At 34.8% G+C, this 15139-nt stretch overlaps 2 protein-coding genes across 3 annotated transcripts; both read right to left on the reverse strand.

Annotated features, from left to right (window-relative positions):
- On the reverse strand, positions 1–2723 carry LOC111778106 (binding partner of ACD11 1-like). Of its 2 annotated transcripts, none has more exons than XM_023657770.1 (5): positions 2642–2723; positions 2248–2377; positions 2097–2172; positions 844–957; positions 1–702 (listed from the first exon to the last, which is right to left on the reverse strand). In XM_023657770.1, the coding sequence occupies exons 2-5, from the start codon at positions 2361–2363 to the stop codon at positions 229–231; spliced, it is 780 nt and encodes a 259-aa protein (XP_023513538.1). In that variant the 5' UTR covers positions 2364–2377; positions 2642–2723; the 3' UTR covers positions 1–228. The 2 variants fall into 2 exon arrangements, with proteins under 2 accessions (XP_023513538.1, XP_023513532.1); XM_023657764.1 differs by having other exon boundaries at positions 2248–2415; positions 2642–2676.
- Positions 2724–7236: 4513 nt separating this feature from the next.
- Positions 7237–8191, reverse strand: LOC111807478 (transcription factor PRE6-like). The gene is made up of 2 exons (XM_023693224.1): positions 7906–8191; positions 7237–7454 (listed from the first exon to the last, which is right to left on the reverse strand). The coding sequence occupies exons 1-2, from the start codon at positions 8023–8025 to the stop codon at positions 7299–7301; spliced, it is 276 nt and encodes a 91-aa protein (XP_023548992.1). The 5' UTR covers positions 8026–8191; the 3' UTR covers positions 7237–7298.
- Positions 8192–15139: the final 6948 nt, after the last annotated feature.

Raw genomic sequence — 15139 nt, forward strand, 5'->3', positions numbered from 1 at the left:
TTAGAATCGAAAGTTGAATGATCTTATTTGCAATTTAACACGATGACCAACATAGAACAAATCGTTCAAATGTTTCACAATGTATCAACCATATTTACCCGAGCGAGATTACAGACCATGGGAATGATTACTTATAATCATACCAAGCTGCACATCAAGAGTCTGAATTTGAGTGACAGACAAGAAGAAAAAAACATGAGTATATTTATGTATTTCAGTTGTTTTGATTCAAAGTTTTGTTATTCCTTTACTGTTCCTCGTACCTACTTCAGCTGCAGCCTTAGAAGCACGGCTCAACATATCCGAAACCCAAAGCGCGCCCTTTGAAAAGTAACTGCTGTTTACTACAGCCGTACCTGCAGCCATCGCCGCTTTCCCGGCCACCCCCATTGCCACCACGGCCGCCGTGCCAGTAACCATTGCAGTTGATCGGGTGATATCGGAAACGTGATACTTCTCATCGATGTATTTAACAGTTTCCATGCCGGTATGAATTGCATCAGTGAGTCCAATTCTGTTGCTAAGCTCAGAAACTTTGGCTGCTGCAGAAGCTGAGACTTGACAAGAATCATCAAAAGCTTTAGCCTTTACAAGTGCATCTTTGGTTAAAACATATCCCTTTGATAGCATTGTTTTGACAACTTGTTGAGCCACGGTTACAGCCTCCCCTGGTGTGTATGCAGAATGCATGATTTCTGCAACCTGTTTTTTTTCATACAGAAATTTCAGAGATCAATTCAAAATATTGTGTATAAACGGAGCGTGGTTGACTTCGACTCGATATCTAGTGGTCATTAAGAGACATAAAGATTTTGAACTCGTATTCGATGGTTATTAGCTTACCATTGGGCTCGTATTGTCGTCGGTCATTTGTGAAGGGTTGTTCCAGTTGTATGATTCATCTGTGTATGTTCCCCACCGGCCTATGAACACACATTGATCTAAGATTTCAGCCCCCTGGAACACCAAAATCAGCAAATGAACTGCATTACGAAAGCTCAGAAGTGATGCTTGAAGATGAGTACTTGGGACCTTTGTGTAAGAAACTGTTGGGTGCATGGCATCAACAACTTATAAGAGTTGCAAGATTATATATCCACTTGCCATGTCATGAGAGTGCTTGAAAGTCTAAACGGAATAATTTAAATGATTCTGTGAGATCCCCACAAGGAAACATTCTTTACAAGGGTGTGAAAAGCTCTCACTAGCGGACACGTTTTAAAACCTTGAGGCAAAGCCCAAAGAGGACAATATCTACCCGTAGTGAGCCCTGAAGAAAGTTGTGGAAACCTCCCCTAGTAGACGTGTTTTAAAACTTTGAGGGAAAGCCCAAGAAGAAAAGCCCAAAGAGGATAAAATCCGCTTGCAGTATATTTGGGCGATTACCCCCACAAATTCTTGCAAATTTAAGTGATTGCACATTGAGTAATCAACTCTCCTTAAATGTGTTGAAAAAGAAACAAACAAAGAAGCAACTACTAAAAACTTTCTACAAGTAGATATTGTCCGCTTTGATCCATTACATATCGCCGACAGCCTCACAGTTCTAAAATGCATCTATTAGGGAGAGATTTCCACACCCTTATAAGAAATGCTTCGCCCAGCCTCCTCGCTCTAACACCGCCCCGTGTCTGGCTCTAATACCATTAGTAACAGTCTAAGTCCACAGCTAATAGATATTGTCCACTTTGTCCCATTACAAATCACTGACAACTTCATAGGTTTAAAACGCGTCTATTAGGGAGAGGTTTCCACAGCCTTATAAGGAATGTTTCGTTCCCAATCCAAAAATGAAAGCTTAAGGTCTTATATCTATATTTGATTCAAATAAATTCGTAAGCATCTCTAACCAGACGGTGACTCGACAAACGTATGCCTAACAACCCCATATGACAACGTATACAAAATGGCTCCTCCTCCTCCGCACACCCTAAAGAGTGTATTTGCGCGTTTACATACATCGGCGAAACAAATTCAAGCGAGCGAACCAGTAGATGAGCACTCTACACATATCTATGAACAACAAAGTAAAAAGCAGAGAAACCAACAATTGCAAAATGAAAGAGCACAGAGAATTCTCACACTCAAGAACTTACACTAAGCAATATAGCAGTTTCCAGAGCAAAAGCATCACGGAAAGTCACATAAGCAGTACACGCATAATCACCCGACCTGTTATTGCAAAAGAAAAAAATTGTTTCAAAGCTTTTGATTAGCAAACCCAGTTTCAATTAATGTTGAATTCACCTGAGGATTTCTACATGATCCACCGCGCCACAATGGGAGAAAAAATCATAAACATCATTCTCTGTGGCTTTAGGTGACAAACTTGTAACTTCAGCAGTATAGCCCCCAGAGTACATTGTTCCACCCAGCTCTATATGGAAGTCCCAGAATTGTTTAGCAAAGGGGTAACTAAAACAGGGTAAATTACAAGGAAGAACAGCTCGAATTCAACAAAAAAAGATGAAAAATTAGAGGAATTTTGCCAAAGTTAATCCACAGACACAACCCAGATCTTGAAATGAAAACCTAAAACAAACCCATAAGCCAAAACAATGGAAGGAGGAGATAAATGATGAAAATCAGTATGGAAACCGACAGAAAAGTAAAAAGGGTTTGAAGTTTGGCTATGGCGTACCTGATAGAAGCTCTGAGAGAAGAAGACGAGAGGGGGCCGAGCTGAAATCTGAAATCTGAAAACTTAGCCGACATTTTTTTTTTTTTTTTTTTTTTTTTTTGGCATCAGTTTTGGTAGCTGATGGTACTGAACTTTGTGATGAACCGATTCCAGTTGCATGAAGGGCGCGTGTGAATCACGAATTATTGGGATTGGGGAGTGTGGAATATTGTGGTGGAAGGAGCGTGGCGTGGAATGAAGTCTTATCTTCTCCGTTTGGGAGTTTTTCTGTTGGCAGAGAATCCCGCATCATCTAACTCTGTAGCTCTGAGCTCGAACTCTGGGATTAGATACGGCACCGTTTTGGAACGGATACGGAAATTCCATTGTCCATGCGTGTGTACTTCATCAATTATCTTGCTCCAAAAAAACTTATTTTATGTTAATTTAATTAATTGATTATTAATTTATCATCTAATTTTATGTCGTAGTTTCATAAATATTTTTTAAAATTATGTTAATATTATTATTTATTTTTTTTGAAATCTAAGCCAATTTGAATCAAACCCAATGTAATGTCATGTCAACTCATTTTTATTTTTATTTTTTGTGAAATCAGACTATTTCCGGTGATAGCTAAAATCTGAGCTCCTTTTCGATAATGACAAAAACGACAGAGATGAAGGACCGGGAAATCTTAACACCGGCAGTGAAGGAAACAGATTCAAAATCCCAAGGAGGATAGGAAGATGACGGAGAAGATTTTTGGACCTAATTAAGCGAGATGAAGCGAGGCGAGAAGGGAATGATTTTTTGGAGTGTGAAATTTTGACCTAATTAAGTTTTCTTTTTTCTTTATTTTAAAATATACTTAACGATGTGATCGTGATGTTGATGCTAAAATCAACATTTTAACGATACACAACTAGCACATCACTAAAACTTTTTAGTGATGTTGATTTTAATTGCAGGTTAACAATAGTTTTTTTTGCATGTCACTATGATCGAGCCACAAAAAAGAATCATTTATATACTTCTTCTTTTCTCGAGAATCATAATTGAAATATTAATCATTAAGCTAAACTCAACCAAACTTTTTACATCTCAATTATTAAAAACGTCGAACACTAATAAAAACAAATGAGATACCATTAACAAAATAACGCGTCGTTCACATGCATAAACACAAATCATAAGTTTATCCTTGGGACATGTGGTAGTTTGGAACATTGAATTATTGAACAAAGTTTGAGAAGAATAAGGTGATATTAATTAGAGCCGACATTGATTTGTTAATTGTTGTAATAATTTATTGTGTTTCCCTAAAGAAAAGTAGAGAGAATAAAAATTAAAGGGAGAGAAGGAAAAGGCCATCACTTTCATTCCCTCTTTCCCCAACTTCCATTTGGACCTATTTTTCAAACATACCATTAATTTTGAATATGACTTCACATTTCAATCTATATATTATGGCCACCCATAACATATCTTTTTTAATTACTCTAAGTTTATTTCATTTCAAAATATAATTACCAAACTAGTTTATATATATACATATTTATTTGTGTCATGGGCCACAAACAGCATTAAAAAGGAGAGACACGCCTTTAATGGACATATATTTTACCTTGTTCAATGATCTAAAATGGTCAAATAGTTTCTTACAAAAATGTACAACGATAAAAAAGAAAAGTAAAAAGTTAAAAAGATTTGTATAAGATAAAATGTAATAGTAATTTAGATATTAATTATGATGATAGAAGGGAAAGTATATCTTAATTATGATTTAGTTTTTGGTTATGCCATAAATAATGTAACACATCGATCTTCATATTTTGTCACATAATTATAAAAGGGACATCAATTTTCCATTCACATGCCTAACAAAACTCAATAACCAAATATATATATAAGATAAAAAATAATTTTTATATTTTTACGCTTTTAGTTTGGTATTTAATAAGCCCTTCAAATTTAAAAGGGGTTTAACGCGGTAACACTCTGTATCATGCTTTGAAATTTGAATTGATACCTAATGGTCTGACATTCTCCTATGACATAATTGTGTTACCTATTTGTCTTCAGCCTAGACTATAATGGCAGTTACAAAAAAGGATTCCCCCTCCATATCTCTGCCTACTTTACAATCCCTCATCACTCACGTCCATTCTCCAAGCTTCCTAAATCTCAACCAACTCCCCTACAAGAATAAGGGAAACGTAGTCTAGTACTCTCGTATTTTTCATTTACGGTAAAGAATTCTTCTTGCAACTAAAAGACGATCATCGGTGGATACTTGCTAGTCTTCTCAACAATGCGTAGATTTGGTCAATAGAGTAGAGCTTGTTGTTGGGAGTACTCATTCGGTGAGTCGAATTCCTAAACTTTATTATTATTATTTTTTTTGATTCGGTTGATTTAATTTCAATTATATTGGATGAGCTAGAAAGAAAAATACTGAAATTTCTTATGTATTTTAGGAAAATTTTGTCTCAAATTTGTCGTTAAAAAAGGAGTTAAAATTGGCCAAAAATCAACGGTGAACAAAGCCAAAACGGAAGAGAAAACACCGAAGAAAGGAAAAAACGTATGATTTGATAATCAAGTAGGCTAAAGCAACATCTGAACTAGAGCTTCGGAGAGGGGAGCATCGAGCCACAATCTTGGATTCCAAACCAAGTAGGTTTGGACGCCAAAAACTTCACACGCGGCACTAAGGCCTCACCTAATCAGGACTCGACTCGATCCAACCCACAACTCAAACCAATCCAAGTACTTGACTCGACGAGCTATATCCGACTTGGGCATACTCAAACTGACCTAAAACTCGACTTGATCCCCACCTCGACCCACGTACTCAACCGACCAAACACCCTTTCAATTCATTTGTGTCACTTCCTCGCATGTGACTCAGTCGTGGCTCGCACTCCAGCTGACTCCTGATGATCAACTACTCGATTTCGCAGCTCCAGCCTCTTGGATTGAGATCCCAAGACCCATGTCAAACATTTTGGACCGTCTCTCAAGAATAATTAGTAACTCCAGCCTAAACTTAAACAAGTAAGAGACTTTAGAGTTGGTTGGTTGGTTGAATATAACTTGACGTATTTTATGATTGTCGGATGGATGCAAAGTTATATTTGTGCTATGATGTAAGATATTATGTGACCTAAGTTATGTTATGATATAAAATATGTCACGTAACGATTATGTTATGTTATTCGATTATATTATGATATTGGCGTACCTCGATATGTGTTGGAAAAGCAATTAGGCATTGGAAATTAATGGGAGAATGGGAGAAAAAGAAAGAGGTAGAAGTTATGGGAACACAGTTGGTGGCAACAAAATCTGATGCCTTTCCATTTCCTCTCTTATTTCACAAAACGTCTTCACACCCTAAGAGGCCTCAACTACCCACTGCAAAGCTCTGTTCCTTTGTCCCCTCTTTTATGTCTCCTCATAAAAAGATACCTAAAGATATTTCCTTCCATCCCCTTTTCTTCTATGTTTATATGCATATATCACTCTCCTTCTTCACGGGCTCCTTTCTTTACTTTCCGACCATTATCGTTGTTCGTCCAAACGCCTAACCTAACCTAAGAAATACTCGAAATTGAATATCATAGACGAGATTAAGAAAACAATAATTAATAATTAAATAGTGATTTGTTATGGTTGGTCCGACCAACAACTTTATTTGGGGAGCTAAGTGTTCAAAGTGATGGGTCATTTTCAGTGACCGACAGCAACAAGATTTTGCAAAAAGTTGAGTCACTTTCTAAATAGTGATGCATCTCTAAAATCAAATTGAGTAATTTTATTTTGTAAGCTTTCCATGCATGCAAATCTCCCATCCCAATACTCTCTCTTACCTCAACTTCTATTTAAATCTTCCTTTTTTCTTCTCATTTCGATAATTTTACACGATTAAATGTATGTGATTATACGAACAAATATGCTCGGTTCCGAGCATAGTAGGAGTTGAATTATGATTACCACCAAAAATTCTCCGCCATGCATGGAAATTCAACTACTTTTCTTTTGACTCTTCAACCACCAAAGTTGAAACCCAACTTCCCCTTTTTTTTTTTTTTTTTTTCTCATACATAAAATCAAAAAGCTAACACAAAAAGACCCTTTTAAAAAAAAATAAAAAAAAACGCACCTTTTTTGGTTCCTTTTCTTTGTTTTGTAATGAATTAGCTTGGGTTATTGGTTAATGGTCCCTGAAGGTGTTGCTTTTATGGATAAAAGAAAGAAAAAGAGATTGAAAAGCTAAATTGATGATATTAATTTCTCTCTCTCTCTCTCTCTCTCGAATAAAAGCTAGAAGATGGTACATTTTTTTGGGTGTATTTGTACAACTTTATAGAAATAATAAAAGGGTTTGCTAATGCAACTCCTTTTATTATACATTTTGGTTACATCCCAATAATAATAATAAAAGGGAAGCTTCTCTTTTCATGGAAAAATACACCCTTTTTTAAATTTCCCTTTTTTTCATCTAAGCCACCAAAAACCTAGAAAAGGGAATATCAAAAACCCATATAAAATAACATAGTAACATCATATCTTATATTATANATATATATATATATATATATATATATATATATATATATATAGCATTACCAAACCCAACGGCCTGGTTCTTGTTCTGGTTCTTGTTGTTTCCCTATTGCATAATTAAGCTCCTAATTATGGCTGCCTCGGCACTATCAGCATCTATTGTAGACAAGAGCTGAGAGAGCCTTTCACTTAGGTCATCCACCTCCCTGTGTAAGTTTCTAATGTAATTGCAGGTCTCTTGGAGGACTTTTGAGGCTGAAACCTGAAGAACAGATAAGAACAAATTAAAATATTAAATAATAATAAAGTCAAATCTGAAATTAAACAAAAAGCAAACACTTGGGTGTACTTTAGGTTTGTTTGTTTAGGCCATTTTGAATGAAGTGGGTTTGATTTAATTATATGTTTTGTGGAAACCCCAATTAAAATCCAAAACTTTTGAATTACTTTACTTACCTAATGTTATTGTTCAATTCTTTAATTGACTACACTCACCAATGGAGTTTGTTTCCACCGACCGTACATTTCCAATCAGTGCCATGAATTAAGTGTATAATAATAATAATAATAATAATAATAATAGAGTCCAATATGAACACCTCCCATCACGACAATCACAATCTTTAGCTTAAAGCAACACAAACATTTGATTTTTGTTTTCCCCCAAAAATGTAGATTTGAGTATAAGAAGTTGTGAGAGGGGGGAGTGGTACCTTGTCGGAGCGACGATGGCGAATCTCGGGGACGAGGTGTCGAAGCTTGGAAATGAGTTCGATGATTTGGTCGTCGGAGATTCGGGAAGCGCCCGGCTGCCTTGATCTCCGGGTAGACATGGTGTGAGTGTTGAGTTGATGAGAGAAGAAGTTGGGGTTGAAGGGGGAGGGAAGGGAAGTGATAAGAGTTATAAAGAGGAAGGAGGAGAGAGAGAGAGAGAGAGTGGTGGAAGTGTTGGATATGAAGAAGACAAATGGTTGGGAGAAAGGAGTGGGAGTTGGGTTAGTGTTATAGGAAGGGGAAGAGAGTTTGTGTAGTCTGTTTTTGTGTTCCCAAGTTAGGGATTCAACTCAAGTGGGCTTCAACAAATGTGTTTGTTCTTCACTTAACACAGTGGGCCTTTCTTGTTTATGTCTCAATCCACACCTCCATGTGATTTCCCCATTTCCTTAACCACACTCACTCATTTCCCTCTCCATTTCTCTCTTTCACATATTTCTTCCACCAATCACTTCTTCCCACGTTTCTTTACCCCTCCCTCCTCCCCCTTTTTTACCCTCTCTCACATCTCCTATCACTCTCCCAGACTCGAACGCTTGTCACAATCGCACTTTTGATGGCAGCGGACTTTCGATTGTGCGGCACTCACTTTCCAACGACAAGTGAGCTAAGCCAATTCGTTCTTGCGTCGCTTACGGTCAAGCGACATATGCTCGAGCCTTTGGCCTCGATTTTAAGAGAAGGTTTTAGAAAACGAGGGTAGAGAGAGATTTTTGAAAGAGACGTTATATAAGCAAGTAAGAAAGAAATAACAACGGCTCACAAAGGGAGAAGCTTTCCTCGTAAGGGTGTGGAAACCTCTCCCTAACGTATGCATTTTAAAATCGTGAGGCTGACAACGATACGTTACAGGCTAAAGTTGACAATGTCTGTTAGTGGTGGGCTTGGGTTTTTACAAATGGTATCAGAGCCAAATACATGACAGTGTGCCAACGACGATGTTGGCCTCCTAAGGGGAGTGGATTGTGAGATCCCATATTATTTGAAGAGGGGAACGTAGTATTTTTTATAAGAGACATATTTTAGAATTGTGAGATTAGAAACAGGCTAAAATGAACAATATTTGTTAGTGATGGGCTTGAGTTTTAACAAATGATATCAGAGCCAAACACGAGGTAGTGTGCCAACAAAAACGTTGGGATCCTAAGGGGGTGGAACAAACATGTTTTTAAACTGTGAAGCTTACAGTGATACGCAATGGGCCAAAATGGACAATATTTGTTATTGATAAACTTGAATTTTTATAAATTGTATAAAAGTCAGACTCTGAGATGTGCCAACGAGGATATTGAGATCTTATGAGGGAGATTATGAGATCTCGTATTGGTTGAAGAAGAGAACGAAATATTCCTGATAAGATATTTTATTTTGGATTAAAGGGTATTAATGTAAATTTTGGAAAGTATAATATAAATATATAAATACCGTAGAGAGAAGGTAAGAGGATGAAATAGATAAGAAAATTAAATAAAAAGAAAGCGACATAGGGATATACATTTAATGGAGAGTGTAATTAATGAGAGTGGATTAAATAAAATTTAAATGCGTATATGACTTTATACAATCTTTTTTCATATTAAATTCTCTTCCAACCCAAAATTTTACAATAAATACGAGTGTACTAAAAAAAAAAATATTCAGATTTTTTTTTATTTTTTATTGAATGTTTATTCCTTTGCAATATTTTAAATGATTAATTAATGAATTACCATTTTAAAAATCTTCTCTCCTACCATTATTGAACTAAAAATAAATAATATCTCAAATTAATATTAAACAATTATTGTGATGTAAATTGATGCATATATTTCTACCACTATTTATCATCATCAAGATATTACAATATGTTAGATGAGTGGTTTATAATATCTTCAATATCTAACTTTTATAATATTTTAATTTTATAAATATCCGTATATCATTTTAAATTTAGGTCAAAATTATTTATAAGTTTTCATCAACGTTCTATCGTTTCCTTCTTTTTCTCTCAAATGGTATTTATTTGACTATAATAAAATATTTAAATTTGCCTAAGATTCTCCTTATTTTTATCTCGTCTGTCAACATTTCTTTTCATTTACTATTTCTCATGTGACCGTAAAGCAAGATGCACACTAGACATCTCGCCCCGTTAAACTATAGTTATTTATTTTATTTTTTTTATAAAAAACATATAATAATAATTTTTTAAAAAAATATTGGAAGGTTTGATGAGTGAGACATTAGTAGGTGAGAGAAGAGATAGATTTGCATAAGATTGTGAAAGGGCAAAGTCACATGCAATTTCCTAAGAGAAAATGACGTGCCACGTGGCATGCCTTAGGTTTTAGTACTTTTTTTTTTTTTTTAAATAAAAAAGGGAACATATTTCTAAACACAAGCATAGATGTGAAATTTCCATACTTTTCTCTAGCATCCTCACGTGCCTCTCACCCTCCCTCCCCTCTAATCTCTCCATTATTAATTTGTTGCCATGACTAAAAACCAATTTTATTATTTTGCCATTAACCACCAACTTGTTCATTTGTAGGGCACCCACACTTTCCCTTCTCGTGTCTAGATATTGTCCGTTTTACGAGTTTTAAAACGTGTCTACTAGATAGAGATTTTTACACCTTTATAAATAATATTTCGTTCTCCTCTTCAACCAATATGAGATCTCACCATCCACCCCTTGGAAGCCCATCGTCTAATACCATTTATAATAGCTCAAACACACTGTAAACAAATAATAGCCCAAACTTAAAACGAATTTATTACGGAGAGGTTTCCACATGTTTCTAAGAAATACTTCAACATTATGAACAGAAGTCATACATGAATGATTTAAGAGAGTGGTAGGCGAATGAAAAGTCTTATCTTGAAATTTATGAATGAGATATCCCTTTTGCATTAATTGTGTGGGAGTTAATGAGAGTGTAAAGTAGAAGCAAGCAAGCAAAGCAAAGCAAACCATGTTGTCCTTGTTAATCAGTTATTGGAGGGCCATGGTAGAATATATGACATATGGGGTTCTATCATACTCATCATTTATTTCATGTCTAACCCAATTTATTGCTTTTTATATACAAAAATTATAAAATATTGTATGTTATCCCATTTGTGTTCTTCATCTTTATCTTCATGCTTCACTAATCTCCTTATCTCATTGTATGTTTATTATATTCAATGTCGTGGATTGCATCCATAGTATTATACGATTTGTATAAGTATTTGTACTCTTTTTGACTTGTTACGTATCGTCGACAGCTTTACGATTTTAAAACATATCTAATAGGGAGAGATTTACGTTCTCCTCTCCAACCATTCATAACATTTTAGAACGGTTAAACTAGAAAAGAAAAGGTAATAATGGCATGCATGCGAATATCCCTTTAGTTTGAAGGAAATATATTGTTGAACTTGGAGTTAATTAGTTAGTTTTAAGTTAACCCTAATTACTTTTACTTTAACTTAATCCCTCCCCCTTTAATTTTGATAGTGGGAAGAAGCCATGAGTCTCCGACAAATCAATCCCCACATTCGATTAATTTTCCTTAATCTTTTAATTAATGAACCCATTAAACTTGATTAGTTACATAAAATTAGTTGTGAAAAGATTGTTTAACAGAAGAAATTATATGAATAAATGAAATTCTCCGACACACAAATTAATGATGTCTAAGCATGCACCACTTTAATTTATTTGCACTCATTTCCAATTAACTAAACTTAGGTTACTTAATTAAATATATAAACCATTAAATGTACCAAATTTAGGATATAGTTTGTGATTTAATTTAGTATGCTATTTTATATTTATTTCTATAAACTTCTATTTCTTGTCCACCATCAAATTTAAATTTATTATTTATAAACATTTTTTTATTCTTAAAAAATAATTCATAAAAATTTTTTTTTTTTTTTTTTCTTTTTAGATGGGAAAAACATCATTAAATACTCAATCATCACAAAATTTAAGTTTTGTTGACCTTAAAAAGCACTCAACAAAATTTAAGATTTAAAAAAAAAGTAAAAAAAAAAAAGAAAGAAAGAATTAAAGCAAAGCAACTTGATGGGGTGCTTAATTGAAGAAGATCATGTCTCATGCTGCAATATCTTTAAAATATTCAAACTTTCACCTGAAAAACAAAATAATAAATAAATAAATAAATAAATAAATAATAAAAAGCCTCCCTTTTTGACAACTTCAAAATTATATTCACTTTGCCTCCACTTAAAATTCTTTATGTAAACACATAAATTTCGCAACTTATGTTTTTCTCTCCTTAATTTACTTCCACAATTTCTTCAACCAGCCCATCTTGTCATGTTAGTCTCTTTGACCAAATCTTCTTGATCTCCGTACAAAGATCGTCTTTTTTCATCTAAATTTGTGTTCTTATTATGTTTTTTTGTGAGAAGAAGAGATGCATGCATTCGAAGATTATTTGGATCTTACATTTGACATTTGATCATATTTTGTGAGTGTCGGCACAAGATTATATTTATTGGGTTTCTCAAAAGAACTTAAAACTTAACATAAATATCGATAATATGCCTGTAGGGTCATCATTATTATTTTACTCAATTGAATTTCGTATGTTTTTTTTACTGTTTTAGCATGATAACAAATTTATGTGATTTTGTCTCTTTTAAGTCTAGACTCGTATAATTTGTTGGACCCATATCCAAAAAAATCTTGATATCAATAGATATTAGGGGGGAGAAAATAAAGGTAACGACTAAAGTGGTTTGGTTCGGTTAGTTGAAATTGAATGGGATTAGTTTGAAGATGTGCATAAAGTGGTCAATTCCATCCATTCCCTTTAAGTCTAATAGATGTGAAACTAATAGATTTGGTTTTAAAAAAATTGTGTGGGGTATGAGTAAAAGAAGATGAATTGGGAAATGATTAAGGGGAGAAGAAAATAGAGTAGGAAATGTGGTGTTTAATTAACCAATCCACCGACCTTTTTGTGGAATGGGATGGCTAAAGCAAACGAAACAATAATAATTAAGAATGGTTTAGGGTTTGAGGGAAAGGCATAGCCAAAGCCAAAAGAGAGGAGATTATTGCATGCCTTTGGGTTTGGCCATTGGGTCAATTTTGTTCCTGATTACCGGTTGCTGATATCCACAATACTATGTATGTCCTCAAATTAAGGCGTGCCTATGGTAAGACTTTACCCAAAAGGAGAAACAAACCAAACCCAAAAACTTATGTTTTAACCTTTTTGGATTTGGTTTCTAATGTTGATTTCTTTAGATTTCAATCACCCTAACTTTCCGTAAAGATTCCGTTGGGTGGGAGTCTAAAGAGTCTGATCACTCACCGCTAGTAGTTTTTGTCCTCTTTCACCTAATTACTCATCGCTGGTAGATATTATCCTTTTTAGCTCTTCCCTTGCACTTCAAGGGTTGATGACCCACCACTCTCTTCTTTGGACTTTCTCTTACCCTTTCAGGGTTGATGACCCACCGCTAGTAGATATAGTCCTTTTTGGGCTTTCCCTTACCTTTCAAGAGTTGATGACCCACTACTAGTAGATAGTGGCATCTTTGGACTTTTCTTTGCCCTTCAAGGGCTCATATTGTCTGCATATATTATAGAGATGGTTTAGTTATACTCCAACCAATGCCTCACCGTCTAGTACTTGGTTTTAATACCATTTATAATAGCTCAAGCTCACTACTAACAAATATTGTTCACCTTAACTCACGTATCGCCATCAGTCTCGAGTGATTTTAAAAGAAAGAAAAAAAAAAGTAACTTTTTTAAGTTAGGGTAAATAACACTAATAACTAAAATGTAGGAATTAAATTGAAGAACTTTTAAATGGTATTTTAAGCCCAAAAAAAACATTGTTGATTGTTTAACTTTAATTAATAACGGTTATCCATATATCTATATTCACTAGTGATGATTGTTTGGGAGTGGATAGAGTCGGCCCAGTCCCATTAAACCCATAGATGCCCACTTAAGCTTGGATTATGTGACCAAGTTTTTGGATAATCTGTTCTAGATTAGTTTGAATGTAAGATTTTTAGATTGGATTACTCAAATATGCTCCAATTACGACCCATACAAACTAACCTTAATTTGGTCCATTACAAATAAAGAAAAAATAGGTTGGAGAGCCCCTATGAACGTGAACATAATCTATCGTATTTATATATGGGCGATCTTCTTCTTAATTAGTCAACGTGGAACCGATGAAAAGATTGATCCTAATCCACGAACCCTTATCATCGAAACAAACGAAGAAGACAGAACAGAGTATTCTAACAAATGGGTCATAATCATTAATCTAATTCACAAAATTGGACTTTATGGTGATGTGGGTGTGATTAAAATATGAATTGGGCCCAAAAAAAGGAAGCTTTTATTAATTTAGAGCAGGCTAGGTTCTCGTTTTTTTAAATAGACAAGTCATTAGAAATGGCTCTGTCATGCGAACAAGCTAACCAACAATGTTTTTCATTATGTCTAAATCAGACCATTTCAAAGATCGAAGATATATTGAAACATAACAGAAGAAAAGAGGATATTATGTCTCAGTACGTACGGCCTAATTTACTTGGTGTGTCATTTATGTTTAGTGTTTTGTGTTTGAGAAATATAGATTGATGGGTTGGTTGGATGCGACTGATCGTTAATAATGTCCTTCTACAACTTTAAGATCAAGTGGTTTTGCCATTATTTTAAGAGTATTTCTCATTTATTGAAATCAGAGATGGGAGAGAGAAATACGTGTCAACGAGGACGTTGGCCTCAAAAGAAGGTGGATTGTGAGATCTCACATCGGTTGGAGACGAGAACTAAACATTAAGGTGTGAAAACCTTTCCCTAACAAGACGCGTTTTAAAAATCTTGAGAGAAAATCAAGAAGAAAAAACTCAAATAAGACAATATCTACTTAACGGAGTTTGAACGGTTACAATATGGATAGTGTTTAAAAATGGTGGGAGACTTAAAATGTCAATCTTCAATTAGCATTAAACTATGTTAACGTGTATTAAAGAGTTTAAGAGAGGTATCAAGAGTCAAAAGAGCACTAAAGATAGCGCGTAGGTCCCCATTGGAGAGCATTAGTGGTTGTAGAACCAGCCCAACTCCTATGGTTCAAGGTGGAAGCCCTACGGTGCCCACAGGCTCAACACGAGGCCCAAATTCAGAGTGAAACGCCATGG

The sequence above is a fragment of the Cucurbita pepo genome, chromosome LG01 (assembly GCF_002806865.2).
Source record: "Cucurbita pepo subsp. pepo cultivar mu-cu-16 chromosome LG01, ASM280686v2, whole genome shotgun sequence".
Classification (NCBI taxonomy): domain Eukaryota; kingdom Viridiplantae; phylum Streptophyta; class Magnoliopsida; order Cucurbitales; family Cucurbitaceae; genus Cucurbita; species Cucurbita pepo.